The sequence below is a fragment of the Corylus avellana genome, chromosome 11 (genome assembly GCF_965113065.1).
Source record: "Corylus avellana chromosome 11, dhCorAvel1.hap1.2, whole genome shotgun sequence".
In the NCBI taxonomy this organism is placed as follows: domain Eukaryota; kingdom Viridiplantae; phylum Streptophyta; class Magnoliopsida; order Fagales; family Betulaceae; genus Corylus; species Corylus avellana.
Window position 1 is genome coordinate 6,552,398 of NC_142500.1, and position 16,833 is coordinate 6,569,230.

The following is a 16,833-nucleotide window of genomic DNA, read 5'->3' on the forward strand; positions in this document are numbered from 1 at the left end:
CTATTTCGCATTTTCGAATAATTTATGCAGATAAAAATGAAAATAAATAAATTAAGGTATGATGTATTTTGGTGCGTTTCCTCATGAATTTATCTAAAAAATACCCTATTATTTATACATGTCTAAATGATTTTTAATTTTCATGTTTTTATTTCCTTTTACTAGAGTCTAAATAAGAAACAAATTATTTCTATAATTTTTTAGTTCTTTTATTATTTTAATATTGAAGTAAGGGAAATTTTTTTTTTTTTTTTTTTTGAATATTTTAATGCAAAAATTTGTTTTGCACTGGCTTGCTTGACACGCCGCGTGCTCTTTTACTTACCCGTCAAATACTCATATTCTCAGTTGACATGAGCAAGGAGACGCCATTGATTCTGACGCGACTGAGTGAGAATTAGAGATTAGAGATACCCGAAATGCTGAGAAGAAACCCCACCAAGATCCAACTCCAAGTCGAAGACAAAGACGAACTCGAGGAAGCCCGTAAACACACGGCCGCCAACGCCACCACCACAACAAACGCTACCACCACCGCTACTCTCCTCCACCAAATCGATCGCCGCCCCAAAGACCCATCCATCGCCCACCGCCTCGGCCTTTCCTCCCAATAAAAGACCTCAAATCGTCCCTACATATATATAGATACCCCTATAAATAAATATTCTTCTTCTTCTTCCTTTTTTTTCTCTAGCTTCTTGGGAATCAAAGAAGCGACTCATCATGGAGGTGGAGGTTAAACTGCGGCTTCCTGACTCGGAGGCCCACCGTCGCGTCACCGATGTTCTGGCCCCATTTCACGTCAGCACCCACCGCCAGGAGAATTGCTTCTTCGACGGCTCGGCCGGCGAGCTCTCGGCGAGCCGAGCCACCCTCCGCCTCAGATTCTACGACAACAACCAGCGCTGCGTCGTGACTCTCAAGGCCAAGGCGGTGCTCGTTGACGGTGTGAGCCGCGTGGCGGAGGACGAGGAGGAACTGGAGCCGCCGATCGGACGCGACTGCGTGGCGGAGCCGGGGAGGCTTAAGAACGTGGAATCGAGGGTTTTGGGGAGGGCGAGGGAGGAGTTTAGGCCACTAGGGTTTGTGGGGCTGGGAGGGTTTGAAAATGTGAGGCGAGTGTACGAGTGGAAGGGGCTGAAACTGGAGTTGGACGAGACTGATTTTGGGTTTGGGACTCTGTATGAGATTGAATGTGAGAGCGCTAATCCCGAGGACGCCAAGCAACTGCTAGAGGAGTTTCTTAAGGGCAACGGCATCCCCTATTCCTACTCGGAGAAATCCAAATTCGCCATTTTCCGCTCCGGAAAGCTGCCGTAGTGAGTACTTTTCTTTTTTTGTAATTTGCTGTCTGCTTGGATGGTATTGGATGTGAAATTGAATGTGCGATTGACAATATTTGTGGGCATTCGTTTATTATCTTCTGAACCTGCCGAATAACAGCTGGTCTAGTCTTTACTGTTATGTGATATTCGTTTGAAACCTTGAATGCTGTGATTGTCATCTTTCATGATTGTAATCTATTTGATGTTGTTGATATTTAACTTTTTATCTATGACTATGTTTTTGAAGCTCTCATATTTGGTCTTGTGACCCTTTATCCTTGATCTGATTGTTCGCTGAACCTAATTGTTCCACCTTTAGTTCTACATGGGCTTTGTTCCAAAGTTATTAGCTGCTTTTGTCAATTGATTCTCATTTGCAGTTGTAATCTAATTTGATGTTTTATTTGTTTTGCAATGGATTATGTTGTAATATACAAGCAGAGCCAACATTCCTATTTTGTGAATACGACGTGATACAGTAACCTATAAGTTACATTTATGTTCTTAGAGCTTGTTTGTGAACTCATTCAAATTCTAGTTTTAATAGCCTTTAAGGCCTTGCAGACTTGCTTGGCTATAGTTTTGGAGTTCACAAGTGTATTCTATTCTTGTAACCGAGCCTGCTTCAGCTTATCAAGAGTTAGGCAATAACTATTCAATGTTTTCAACTGCTTTAGTTTTTCAGCCTTCATTTTTCACGTTTTTGTATGCATTTCTCTCATTTGTCATCCCTTGACAAATGCTTGACACACTATCTCGTCGTATTCCTGGTTATCTAATCTTCCCTACAGAACGGTAATGAGAAACCCTACTCTGTATTAAATGTTTATCTTAATGAACAAACTCATTTTATTTTTGTTATATTTATTTCTATGCATCTGTTCTAATTGAAATGGTAATGAGAAGGATTGCAGTGATTGCTTGTTTTGTACTTTTGTTCACCTATGGGGAAAGAGAAGGCCAATTGACTTGACATTAATGTTGTAATACCTCAAAAAGTTAGTCCCATCTTGAGAAGAAGAAGATGAATTACCCACATGGAGTGAGTTAAGTTATAAAGGAGTTCATGGGTGCTAAATGTTAGATTAATTCTTCATTAGATGAGACCAAGCTTTATAAGTGATTTTAAGAAGCTCCAATGACAACTTGACTCTTTTTTTTTTTTTTTTTGTGTGATAGCGTAGATGTAGCTTGTACTTTCTCTGAGTCGTGATAAATATACCATCTCTAAATGATGATCTATTACCGTGAATCCGAAAGGGTGGAAACTACGGGTGAAAGTGCAGATGCCGATAATTGCTCTATTGATGCATCTCCCTAATTTAATTGCTCCTTCAATTAATCTCACCCATCTGTAAATCTTACTTTCTGAAATGTTGATTGGCTTTTCCGAGATTATTTATCCATTTATTTTGCAGGTTATCCTGGACAATGATTATCGGACGCCATTGATGTGAAAGGTGTCCTGTCATGGTGTTGACGCAAAGGTTATAGTCAGATTCCCTTATCATCTTACTACCAAATGTGGTCTCCCTCCCGTATAAACCTCTTAAGTTTGCAAGAAGGCCATTATTTTTTCTTATGTCAAACTACTATCTTATAAACCTCTTGAGCAAATTTACCAACTTTCTTTGTTTGATTGAGTGTTTTCTTTTACCCTTTATTTTTGGTTGTGATAGGATTCGTTTATCCATACCAATCAATGCTCCATCTATCTGATCATGTATTTGTTTCTTTATTAGATTGTGAGGCAATGTCAAAATTTCACAAATCCACAAAAACCAATGCACCTTGAAATGTAAAAGGAAAAAGGATGAAATAGAAGAGAAGATGCTAAACTATCACTCCAGTAAGGTTAAGTTACAATAAATGATTTTTATCCACATTGTAAGATTGAATACCTGCGTGTTTACCCTTACTCCTACAATCCATATGCTTGGCCGACCATCTACCCAAAAATCCCTGGCCATACTTCTCCCTGAAAGCTTGAGGCATGGGCTGCAGGCAAAGGATTGTTTTCAGCTGTAGAAAAGATATCTACACTTCCTGAAACACTTAACTCATTTATTGGGATTGACAATTTGTGTTTATGTGTTGCGTTTGTCGTATTAATGCATTGGTATTTGATTATATAAGTCAATCTTAATTTGACTTAATTAAACGAGTTAAATTTTTCAATTCTAACATTTTAATTTTATATTTGATTCTTGTTAGGTTCGTAAGTCATGTCAAAAATTACTAGTCATTATGTCGCTTGTCATGTCAAGGCATATATATAACTATATTAATCAACCTTAACCCTATTCATTTAATTAAACGAGTCATATTCTTAAACCCTAATTCTTTAATTTTGTGTTAAGTTTACAATTCGTGTTAAAACTTGTTGGCCAATTTCAGGGAGAATTCTTACTTATTTTATGAAAAGTGTTTTTGGGCATAGTTTTTGTTTTTGTTTTTTCCTTATCCTCAAGGTGTTTTTGAAGATAGCAAGCATCTACTTGTTTTGATACGACTTATTTATACACCTAGCATTACTTACACCGTTGGATTAACAACAACCCACCATAAAATGACTCATCTCCTTAACTTGAAATTGAGAGAATTTTATTAGCTTGACAACGAGGAGTTGTTTTCTGCTGAAGTTCTGTGAAGTGAAAAAATCCTAAACTCTATTTGCCTAGTTTGATCAAGATTACAAATCTAGTAATAATTCGAAATACTAATGCATACAGAGGCTCCAAGTCAACCACTAGTCACTAATTTTTCAATTGAAAAGATACTAAACGGGTTCGCTGGTTAGATCCTTCCTGAAAAGAAAATGCATCAGTTTTCTCCTCCCAATGCAGAGCAGATTGACTGAGCACCATTCTATCCAGCAAACAAAATCCGGTAGCAATATGATATTTACTCATCCAGAATAGAACACCCAGATGAAAATTCCAATCACTAATTGTACATGAATAGACATTAATTCCACAAGAGGGAACAATGCTTATAACACTAATACTAATACTAATAATAATAATAACAATCAACAACATAATCAAGACCACAACAGATGTCCACTAAGAATCTAGACTTGGTAAATCCTACCCTACGCACTAGGCAGACTGACTAGCTGAATTTTTCCCTCCATACTCCAAACTTCTCACTAGAATGAGAAAGCAAAAATATCTCACTTCCTCTTCTTTGTAGGTGGCTGGGGAACCTCTTCTTCCTCCTCTTCTTCTTCCTCTTCCTCCCCATCCTCATCGTCGTCTTCATCATCACCATCATCATCATCATCCTCATCTTCATCCTCATCATCACTACCTCCAGCACCATTTGCCACAGGATCATCCTCAGGATCTCCTTCTTCCTCTCCTTCTTCACCTGAGAAGTCCTCATCACCGGCATCATCCTCCGGATCATTAGCATCATCATCATCTTCATCATCCTCGTCATCCTCTGTATCACTGGCATCTTTGTTCTCCAGATCAGGACGTTGCCTTTTGTGAAGTTCTTCTAAAGGAAACCTGCAGAAAGAAGTAACACCCACAAAGTCAATTGAGCTTTCCCACAAAAGCCAATATTACAAGTACATGAGGCAAAGAAGACCAACATTACCTTCCATCCATTGGAGTCAATTTTGGTGATGCACCGAGTGATCCTGTCTGAAAAACCTTAACTAGTGTTGGTGAGACAGCCCATACAAGGATGCATATAAAACAAACAAACAAACAAATACCACCAGATTTCGTTCATATCATCCACCAGAGAGCTTACCTATAGAACAAGGGCTTTTACATGTATTAAAAAAAAAAAAAAAATTGATGAATTAAAAAAAAAAAAAAAAAAGAGGAGGCAGCTGACTCCTATCAAAACATCAAGGAGACCGCTGCGAGAACAGCTGACAGACCAACAACAGACAAAAGAAACAAAAACAACACCCTACATAGGAAACCTCAGAAAGCATGCAAATACAAGAGCACTACCAAAAATCAACTAACCGAAGGTCAAGATGGTATACGATGTGCTCATTTTGCAAACAGAAATCATAGAGATAGATGCTCATTTGTTATCTTAGAAGCTTAAAGGGTGATAAAAAATTCGTTTAATGTTTTGTACAGAAAAAAAAAATGCATGAATTTCCCTTAGTAGCCATAACACTTGGTGCAACGCCCAATAAAAATTAATCGTCCAACTCTTAGACCAGCACTTTTCTTCTGATGTCCTTCCTATTTGTTGCTGAGAGATATAAGATCACGACATTTTAATTTTTGTCCATTTAATGAACAAGTGGCAACACCACATCAATGTGATACTTAATATATCTTAAAGTACATGGCATATATAGAAAAGACTAAGCCAACCCCAAGGGGTTGGGCTCAAGTGGTGAAAGCATTGAACTTTAGTAGCATAATCATTAGGTTTAAGGTTCAAATCCCCTTGTGTGCAAACTACTCCTTGGGGCCACACCCCTACAAAAGCAAAATTTAACTGATCTGTGTAGAGGGGTGCGTTACACGAGTCCGGGATTTATCCTTCAAGAGGGAGTACACGAAGTGGTACTGCCTTGGAAGGTTTCCCGTCATAAAAAAGAAAAAGAAAAATGAAAAAAAGAAAAGAAAAAGAAAGAACTAATCCAACTGAGGAGGAATGTTAAAATCAGGAAAGAGAAGTGTTGATCAAAGAATAAAGTATTCTATGCTATAAACCCAACTAAAAACAAAAGACGGTAGGGCCTATAAAGCAATAACACAAGAAAACTGTAACCACCAACATACATTTTAAAAGCAGAATGGTTCAATGTGCTTGCGAGGAATAAGATTATACAAATGCAGGATAGTATATGTATATAATTCTCCATTAGCCAAAAAGAAATGCATTAAATAGAATGCCATGTTATATGCAGAAAACCAAGCACAAAGATGCACAAAACCCCCAAACTCCAACACCTTTTAAGTTCAGGATTCAGATCACAAACAATTCAGGTAGTTCCACTAAAGCCAGAACAAAATAAAAATTAAAAACATGAAAACTAGAATTTCTCAACAAACCCTTGTTCAGTTGTTGTCAAGCAATAATTAGGGAAAAAGAGCAGAACATAAAGAGCTGTGCCCTGACATTCAATCAAAACAACCTCACTAACTAAAGCACATCCTTTTGTTACCAAAAACACCCAATGCACAAAGCTATACGCAGCCCACAAGAACTAGAACTAGAATTACAAGGAGTGTTTGCTCTCCTCACATACAAAAGAAAAAAGAATAAATAAATAAAGGGGAAACCTTAATATGACAGCAAAATCCTTAAGTTTAAAGGGCAAATTAGCCCCAAAATATATAAATTATTCATGAAACCCTAAAAGCATAACAAATCAAGAAATTTTCAACCCCATATGCAATAATAATCTATCTTAAGAAGAGATTTTTTTTAAAAAAAAAAAAAAAAAAAAAAGAAAAAAAAAAAAGAAAAAGAAAAAAGATCAATATATCTGGAAAAATTATGTTGAGAAAAGCTATACCGCCATGAGAAGGCAAACAAGAGACTTTGCAGCAGCAAGAACAGTCTCCACCACCACAGTTTCCACAACAGTGCACACCCACATGGTCCTCTCCACAGAGCTCCGGCTCACCATCTCCATTGCCCCCAATATCACGCTAAAAAAAATACCCCAAAAAATCAGAGAAAACAAAATTGCAGAGAGTGAGAGAGAGAGAGAGAGAGTGTGTGTGTGTGAGAGAGAGAGTGTGTGTGTGTGTGAGAGAGAGAGAATACGTCTGAAAAGGCTCAGAGACAGTGAGCGATTGGTCTCTGGGATTGTATTTGGTCCGGTTAGGGTAAACCCCAGGGTTTGGTCCGGTTAGGGTTTTTGAGAATTGTGAGTAACAAATATTTTATTCCAAAAAAAAGTAAATCTTTTCTTCCACGAAACTATAAGAAATTTTATTGGACCTTTTTGCGTGAGGAGGAGTTAAAGTAGCTAAAATTGGTGTGTCTATAGTAAACTTTTTCTTTCGAGCTTATTTCGTAAATTCAAAATATAAGTTTAAATAAGCTAGTCAGCTAGTGAAGTACTTTTGCATGCGTCATTTCAGTCATTAGTTTTGGTGTAAAATGGTTCTTTTTTTTTTTTAAAAAAAAAGAATATTTTTAATAAAATATTTGAAAAAAATCTTTTGCGTGGCATGAAAAATGAGAGATGGCGAAAAATCGATTGCCAACCCCTGGAAAAGTGTTTTGACGGAGGACCCCCCCGGCGACCCGGTGATTTGTGAAGGTAAAACTTAACTCGAAAAATAGTTTATGAAATTTAAAAACCAAAATAATTTTCTGAAACTAAATAATTTTTTTGGTTAGACCAAAATTATTTTTCGGTTTGACTATTATTTTCAATCCCATCCAACAATAAAAAAATGAGGGATGATAGAGACACAACGTTGACTCAACTTCTCTCTTATGTGGTCATTTTAAAATTTTTTTTTTTTTAAAAAAAATGAAGTAATAACATCCTGATGTGGATCTTTTTTTATTTAGTATTTTTTTTTTTAAAAAAAAATGTTATTTTTCTTCAGAAAAATGGTCCTTTTTTTTTTTTTTTTAAAAAAAGTACCAAATAAAAAAAGGACCACATAGCATATTATCATGTTATTACTTCATAATTTTTATTTGGAATGTAATAAATTGAAGCTATTTTTTTTTTTTGTTTTTAGGTAATTATCATTTCCCCTCATGAACTACGACTCGATCATATATCTCTTATCAACTACCAACTTTACATTATGACCCCATTAAATTACGGACAAAGTTTTCCTCCAAACTAGGTTGGAGGAAATTCTTCCAACCTAGTCTTTAAAATTGACATGTGTCCTCAAACATGTGCTTCTCACATGTTTTTTTTAATACCCTAATTTCCCCAAACCATAGTTAACTCCACCCTTAGTTTCTCTCTCTCTCTCTCTCTCTCTCTCTCTCTCCTTCCCCTCCCACACGAGACCAAGCTGTCTTTCCAACCCAAAAAATCTCTCCATGGAGAGTTTCAAAACAACAGAAGAGCACGACACTCCTTCATCAACCCTCGCGTCGTCGAAGCCCTTGATGGTGAGAGTTTTCTAAGCTTTAGAATTTTTTTTCTATTTTCTGTTTTCTCTAATTTTCTGGGTTTGTAACGGCTAAATCAATTTTAAAACAAAAGTTTTTTTTTTTTTAGCTGCTTTGTCTATAATTTCATCTTATGATATTTATGGCTTTAGAATCAATCCTGACCTCTATTTACTTGAGTTGGAACAGAGGAGTTTGTGTGGAACTCCTCTTTTGTTGAGGTCAGTTCTTATGGAACTTTGTTGTTGAGGTGTTTGAGTTGTTTATGAAGTCTTCTTCCTTAAAAGTCTATTCAATACAATTGCAGAGAGTCACCAATATGCTTTATAGATAAAAGAATTTTGACAAATTTTTTTTTATTTTTTATTTTTGAGAATATGTGATTTAAAGATAAAAGAATCTTGATTTTTTTTATTTTTTTATTTTTTCTAGAGAAGTTGTTTGTTAGGAAGAGAAAAAGAATTAGCAAGCATATCTTTGTAATATTTGTAAATATGCATGTTCATTTAACCAATTTGCTTACACTTTTTTTTTTTTTTTTTTTAAATTTATTTCGTACTGAATGTTAAATGCACTATTTTCATTGTAGATATTGGATACTAATGAAAGATATGCATTGGACAATGAATTAAATGAACAAGAACATGTTCATGGTCTCTTAAGTAAATTAAACACCCCAAGTAAACAAAGTAGAGAAATTGCTGAAGTGCCGAAAATTGGTATGAAATTTGATTGTGATGATAGTGCATATGAATTTTACAAAGAATATGCTCACCGAATAGGCTTTAGTGCAAGAAAACAATTTGTGAAGCGATCCAATTTAGGAATTGTTCAAAGGAGAACATTTTGTTGCTCAAAAGAAGGTAAACGAGTTGTTGATAAACGGAAAGAACAAGTATCTTTTCATCACCCAATTTCACGTGTGGGGTGTATAGCACAAAGGACTTGTCAACTTCAAAAGGATGGTATGTTAGAAGTTGTTTCTTTTTATGAACAACATAATCATGCGTTTGTTCAGACTCCCATGAAACACATGTTAAGGTCAAAAAGAAAGATTACACTTGCTCAAAAAGCTATTGCAGATGATGCCGAGAAGTCTGGAATATCAATCAAACAAACTATAGATTTGTTGAGCATGCAAGCTGGAGGTCGTGAAAATCTTGGTTTTTTGGATGTTGACTATAAGAATTATATACATTCTAATAGGAGGAGGGCTTTGAAGAAAGGGGATGGCCGTGCTGTGATGGAGTACTTTCGTAATATGCAATTAGAAGATCCATCTTATTTTTATTCAATACAACTAGATGACAATGATCTTATCATGAATATTTTTTGGGCAGATGCTAGATCAGTGGTTGATTATGGACACTTTGGTGATGTGATATGCTTTGACACAACTTATCGTACAAATACGTATGGTCGACCTTTTGCACCATTCATTGGGGTTAATCATCACAAACAAACAATTATCTTTGGTGCAACATTACTTTATGATCAAACTGTAGATTCATTTAAGTGGTTATTTGAAACTTTTTTAAGTGCAATGTCGGGAAAGCAGCCAACAACTATACTTACAGATCAATCTGCTGCAATGGCCAAAGCAATAAATGAGGTGTTTCCTAAATCGAATCATCGTTTATGTGTATGGCATATTTATCAAAATGCTGCTAAGCATCTGAGCCATGTATTTCATTCATCAAAGCAGTTTACAAATGATTTTGGCAATTGTGTATATGATTATGAAGATGAATGGCTACTTTCATGGGATAATATGCTTAAGAAGTATAATCTTACGAATAATAAATGGCTGGATGGGATATTTGATGTAAAAGAGAAATGGGCTATGGTATATGGTCGACATATGTTTACTGCTGATATGAAAAGCACCCAACGCAGTGAGTCCATGAACAATGTGTTGAAGAAGTACTTGAAAGCGAAATATAATCTTTTGCGATTTTTGGAACATTACTCTAGACTCTTGGCTGACAAACGACATCAAAAACTACAAGCAGAGTTCAAAATGAGTCAAACAACACCTATTTTAAAAGTTGATGTTGAGATGTTGAGACATGCTGTAAAGTTATACACCCCAGAAGTGTTCCAAATGTTTCAAGATGAATACATGAAGATGGGCGATTGTACTATTTACAAGGCTAGTAAATCTGATAATATAATAGAGTACAAAGTTAAATATAGGCAGAGACCTCAAGAACACCTGGTTAAGTTTGAGGCATCAACAACTATGGTCCAATGCAGTTGCATGAAGCTTAACTTTGTAGGAATTCTATGCGTCCATGCTTTAAAAGTTCTTGACAAAAAAACATATTAAGAAGCTTCCAATCAATTATATATTGAAAAGATGGACAAAGGATGGAAAGGTTGGTGCTATCAAGGACTATCGTGGGATTGATATTAAAGTTAACTCTCAAGAGTCAATTGGAAAGCGTTACTCCCATTTAAGTCACAATTTTCGTGAAATTTCTACACTTGCAGCAGAGAGTGTGACGATGTATGAATGTGCCAATAGATGTTCTAAAAAATTATTAAAGTATTTGCAAGAAATGAGAAAAAAATGCTATTCTGAGGGTGTGGAGTGTCAATTAAAGGTCCAAGGTGAAGCTAATAGTAGTTCTGATGAGGATGTAGCTTTGCAAGCCATACTTGGGATTAAAACAAAATCTTCTGTTGGACGTCCAAAAAGAAGGTTGAAAGGTGCATTAGAACGACGGAAAAATGTTAAATCTCAAAACAAAATAGTATATGCCTCAAGTTGTGTTAGCAACTTATAGCAAGAGGTTTGCGGGGCAAGACAAGTTCAATCACTTGAATATCTAAGTAAAGTAAGATATTTTACATTCTTCTATATTACAATAATTTTTATAGGTCCATCAATGTATTTTGGATTATGTTAATAATTACTTAATGCTATATATATGAGCACTCTATTGATGACAATACTCAGAGAGAGGATGGCAATGACAGACAAGAATTCCAGTTGTTTGATAGCTTAACTCAGGTATAATTCTAAGAAATAACTATCTCTTTTTTTTTTTTTTTTTTTTTTTTTTTTTTTCGAATTTCTTGCTAGTCATTTACTTTTAATATGTAAAATTAAAGTGAAAATTTACAAAAAAAAAATATATATATATATATGCAGGAATCTGTGATGTGTAATAACTTGGTTGGAGAAGAACCAGAAGACCATATAGTTGGACATAACTTCCAAGAGAGCAGCCTCCAACAAGTTGAGCGGCATCTAGAATACAAGGAAGAATAAACTAGTAAAAATGAGATAACTTGATAGTTTTGGAATGTTTTCTTTGGTAGTTTTGTAGCAATGTTTCCTTTGGAGTGAAATTGACTTGTTGCTTGGAGGTTTAAACATTAAGGATATGTTTCAACATTATTATTTAATTTATTTCTCTTTTTTCTTCGCTTTGCAATAATATGAAATGTACCAAATCTTTGTGGCTCATTTTTTACAAAGTCAGTTATCTTTAGTTAAGTACTTGTATTTTTATTTGTTCATGTGTTTACATTTGTGTTCTATTATTTATATTATTGGTGTCATCTATTTGGTTTTTTTTTTTAAAAAAATCAACTCTCCCACTCTGTCGAGTAATGACTTGCACCTTCACAAGTCACTGTGGGTTCCATTCTTTTTGCTGGATTTTGTGGTTTATTTTTAACCACAAAGTCCTTTCTCTTTTTATTTTACTTCTCAGTGAGATATTTTTTTACTTTAGTTCATGAAGAAGCACTTCACTGACTACCATTTATTTCAAGCATTGTCGACTTTGTGTGGCTTTGTGTAAAGGCAGCAGCTTCGTAAAAGAACACATTATGGCTTTTGAAGAACAAACAACACATACCATGACCCAAAAAACTTAAAATTCTAAACATAAAAAGTGAAGGGATGACAGAAGAACAAGATAATTGCCTTGGTCAAACTATCAAGGCATCCCTTCTCTAAAACAAGAGCCTGAACCGAATTGTAGTCGGGCTATGCAATTGTCTGCACCAGATAGCTGTAAATGCAATCTTCCCGTGGAATATTAGGGGCAGGTTTTAAATTTCAGCAAACAATTGATAATAATAACTCTACTATGCATTTTAGCAAGCAATTGATGTGCAAAAAAAAAATTCTTAAACTTCAACTGCCATTCATGCATTTCAACAAACACGTTCATACAACACTTTTTTGTTAAAAGAAAAAAAAAAAAGAACTCTCAAATCCCCGTCAGGTAAATTTCTCTCAATACAAACAACAACTGTATAAAATCATCCCCACACTTCCCCAGCAACCATGAATCTTCTTGCTTTGTCACGGTGGCGAATCTCCATCTAGATCTAGTCACAAAATCTCAAAAATTGATCACAGAAACCATATCTGAGAGATGGGTTGACGTCGATTGCTCCTTCAGATTGGTCAAATCTGAAAAGTCGGCAAATGAAGACGTTGATGCTTTGAGGACGCGAGGGCAATGAAGACGTTGAGGCTTCGACGATGCGAGGGTTGATGAAGGAGTGTTGTGCTCTTCTGTTGCTTTGAAACTCTCCATGGAGAGATTTTTTGGGTTGGAAAGACAGCTTGGTCTCGTGCGGGAGGGGAAGGAGAGAGAGAGAACGTGAGAGAGAGAGAGAGAGAGAGAGAGAGAGAACGTGAGAGAGAGAGAAACTAACCGTGGAGTTAACTATGGTTTGGGGAAATTAGGGTATTAAAAAAAACATGTGAGAAGCACATGTTTGAGGACACATGTCAATTTTAGAGACTATTCCTCCAACCTAGTTTGGAGGAAAACTTTGTCCTTAAATTATTCTTTCATTACCAGAACCCTCATTCCGTCAGTCAAGGTCGTTAAGTCGGACGGTCAACCCATCACATGCACGTTACATGCCTTGAATGTGTATGCATTTTTTTTGGTGTAATTATTATTTCCCCCATGAACTATCACTCGATTATCATATATGCCCATCAATTGCCAACTTTACGCGCACGTGATGGGTTGACCGTCAGACTTAATGACCTTGACTGACGGAAGGGGGGTTTTGGTAACGAAAAGATAGTTTGATGGGGTCGTAATGTAAAGTTGGTAGTTGATGGGGGTATATGGTAATCAAGTGGTAGTTCATGGGGGAAAAGAATAATTATCTTTTTTTTTTTTTTTTTTTTTTTAACGGAAATTTAAGGATTTCATTGATTAAAGATAACGAGCATAAAGCTCTTACAGAACATAACAAAAAGCTCTTACAGCACAAAGCATAAGCTCTGCAAAATCATAGCCACATGCTATGAGGTTACAAAGTCATAGATACAAACAAATTATTACAATCACGTGTTATCTATGACTTCAAGAGCAGATTTGCTCCGAGCAAACTAGATCTAAGACATGGGTAATCAAATTTCTTGACAAAATTTATTTAAACCAGCCGTGAGATATAACCCCTCACACCGAAATATCCAGGCCGTGAGAAATAACCCCTCACACTTAATTATTCTTCCTCGCTCATGAGGGCATATCTAGAGAGAAGAAACATCTTATTCAAAACAAAAAACACAAATAAACAACCAGAAAGCAACAACAACGGCCGGGGAAGAGATGAATGGCAAGTCAAGCTATTAAAGAGCCTTCAAAGAAGAGAATTTCACATTGAAAAAATAGAAAGTCAAGATGACATTTATATGGCCCAACACACATTAAGCATTTGCTTTAAAGCAATGCCTGCGTGCACAAAGCATGTGCACAACAGTGAGCTGTAGGGTGCCTTGATAGCGCACTTGGAACTTAGCTTGCAATGATTCGTCCATGACAAATCATTTTTGGATGATCATGATCATTCGATCTAGTGGTTTATCTTAACTATAGAAGGCTTCTTATGTAAATCCAACGGTTGGATTTACTGGACTGTTAAATTGTGAGATCAAATTAAGTTTGATCTAACAGATCGTTACTAAAAATTACGATCTAACAGTTATAATTAAGTAATGGGAAAAATACACTTTACCCCCAAAACTTTCACTCGATTTGCAATTTGACCTTCAATGTTTAAAAATTGGCAATGTACTCCAACAAAGTATCAAAAATTCACAATGTGACCCATCCATCAATAATTTCCATTTTCTCTGATGGAAATTATTGAAAAGACCTAATTGTCCCTATATTTTTGAAAAAAAAAAAAAAAAAAAAAAAAAATTGGGGGTGGCCGAGCCACCTCCTTTGGCCATTTGGCGAGCCACCCACATTTGGCCCCTTGGCCACCCCCCATATATATATTTTTAATTTATTTAATTTTTTTTTTAATTTGATATTGGTTTATTTAATTAGGGGCATATTTGAAATTCTCTAAAAAATAAGGGGCAATTTTTGAAAGTTTAGACAAAAAAATGCACATGCTCATTTTCTGTTAAATTAGACGAAAATTGCTAATAGATGGGGGTCACATTGGGAATTTGATACGTTAATGGGGTACATTACCAAATTTTAAACAGTAGAGGGCAAATTAAAAATCGGGTAATTTTTTTTTTTTTTTGGGGGAGGGGGTAAAGTGTGTTTTTCCCTTAAATAATCTATAATATTTTTAATATAACAATCGTAATCAAGTGTTTATTAAGAATTGATGATAACATTTGACTTGTATCCCCAAAAAAACCCTAGCTTTTTCTCTAGAGTGCCGCATAGGTAAGGTAAACCCAGGTTTGGGGAGGAGGGACAACGGTTGGCTGCCTCCCTCCTCCCCTCGCCCCCTCCGTGTGGTGAGCTAGCCTATTTACTTGATGCCCCTTGCTCTGTTGCCTCCTCCCTCCCCCTTCTCCACTGTGCCGTCTTCTTTTTCCACTGCCATCTGTCTCTACCCCGCCTTTCTGCTCTCCAGATCCGTCAGTGTCCATCCCACCTTTTGCACTAGATCTGTCGCTTCGGCAGTGGTTTGTTTTTGTGGCTTTTTTTCCCATCCTGATTTTGTTGTTATTTTCCATTTGCTTCTCGTGGTGTTTGTGTTTGTTTCTTGTTTTTTTGCTTGTTTGGCATACTTTGTGGGTGCCGCTCTTGGGGATTCACTCAAACTCTCCCCCCAGTTTCTTTCAGTGCACCGCCGATCTCCTCTGCGCCTGCTTTGCCGTCCACCGTTCGTTGCCAGGTCTTTGCAAGCGTCCCCCCGCGATGAGCTTCTAATGCCACCCTCCACGTCAGTTTCCAGCCAGGAGGCGGCCGGCCTTCTTCTGGCTGCTGTCATCCACTTTGTGTGCTTCTCCTGTTATTTTCCCTGTATTGTGGTTTTCCTTTTATTGTATTTCCGTTTTCCATATATTTGTTATTTACTTTCCTTTTTATTTCTCTGTACGTTTTTTATTTCCAGTTTTTTGTTTGTAATAAGGCTTAGTCCTCCTTCTATGATCTGCTCGTTTGCTTTTGGTCTAGACCTTTAGGTTGTAGATGTAAACGTTATCCTGGCTTTTGGGTCGAGGAATATGAGTTTTGGCATGGGGTTCTTGTTAGACTACATGACACACTCGAGCCACCTAAGCTGCCAGGTCAACCTATCAAACTCACTGACTCTGCAGCCACATCATCCTCATTAGTTAGCATAGCAGAATCTCATAAAGACAAGGATCTTGCAGCTGTCAAGGATCCTTTTGATTCATCACATTCAGCCTTACCATCAGTCAATGATGCAGCTAAGGAAAGAAGATCATCTCTCCTTACTGCTACGACATGAAGATATGCACACATAAGGAAAGATTTGATGTAATCTTATAGGTTGTTTTGTAAGCACACAATCATCTAATATCATGGATGATTGTGTGTAATAGATGCTTGATTTGTATAGTTATTCTTTCCTTACATTTACATTGTAATCAGCTTATATAAACTCATGTATCATTTGGTATGAATCATTGAATACAAAAAGTTATTTAGCCATATTCTTAGTCCTCTTGAATTATTTTATGGTATCAGAGCATGAAAGGAAAACTCCTTCGATCCTGCAACAATGGCCTTCTTCCTCATCTTCTGCTGCACCTCTAACCGACTCCCTCATCTCCTCATCTCCTGCACCAGTCACAACTGCTTCTTCCTCATCTTCTGCTGCACCTCTAACCAGCTCCCTCATCTCCTGCACCAGTCACCACTACCTTCACCCTACCTAGTATCACTCAACAAATCTCCACTAAACTTGATGGCCATGCAGATTACTTGAATTGGGTAAGTCATTTCAACCCAATTCTGAATACCCACGATCTAATGGGTATTGTTGATGGGAATGAGACATGTCCTCCCAAATATGTCATTGATGAAACTGGATAAGTCACCACAACAGTGAATCCAGATTACTTACTTTGGCAGAAGAAGGATCAAAGCCTTCTTGGTTGGTTCAACACAACAATGTCAGACCGTATGCTATCCTCCCTCTATGGATTAAAGACAGC

The 16,833-nt window shown here is 36.5% G+C and overlaps 2 protein-coding genes and 1 pseudogene across 4 annotated transcripts; 2 read left to right on the forward strand and 1 right to left on the reverse strand.

The window, feature by feature from the left end:
• The first annotated feature begins 609 nt into the window (after positions 1-609).
• LOC132165688 (triphosphate tunnel metalloenzyme 3) lies at positions 610-2,964 on the forward strand. Of its 2 annotated transcripts, XM_059576348.2 has the most exons (2): positions 610-1,319; positions 2,744-2,964. In XM_059576348.2, coding segments are annotated over exons 1-2 (597 nt in total). In that variant the 5' UTR covers positions 610-723; the 3' UTR covers positions 2,745-2,964. The 2 variants fall into 2 exon arrangements, with proteins under 2 accessions (XP_059432331.2, XP_088367987.1); XM_088511861.1 differs by lacking the exon at positions 2,744-2,964 and having other exon boundaries at positions 610-1,320.
• A 1,097-nt stretch (positions 2,965-4,061) lies between these two features.
• On the reverse strand, positions 4,062-7,188 carry LOC132165644 (uncharacterized). 2 transcript variants are annotated; one of them, XM_059576290.2, is made up of 4 exons: positions 7,086-7,188; positions 6,832-6,967; positions 4,932-4,978; positions 4,062-4,840 (listed from the first exon to the last, which is right to left on the reverse strand). In XM_059576290.2, exons 2-4 carry the CDS (start codon positions 6,949-6,951, stop codon positions 4,501-4,503), a joined length of 507 nt encoding a protein of 168 aa, XP_059432273.2. In that variant the 5' UTR covers positions 6,952-6,967; positions 7,086-7,188; the 3' UTR covers positions 4,062-4,500. The 2 variants fall into 2 exon arrangements, with proteins under 2 accessions (XP_059432273.2, XP_088367924.1); XM_088511798.1 differs by having other exon boundaries at positions 4,932-4,987; positions 7,086-7,187.
• Positions 7,189-8,336: 1,148 nt separating this feature from the next.
• LOC148583042 (protein FAR1-RELATED SEQUENCE 5-like) lies at positions 8,337-16,124 on the forward strand (annotated as a pseudogene).
• The last annotated feature ends 709 nt before the right edge of the window (positions 16,125-16,833 follow it).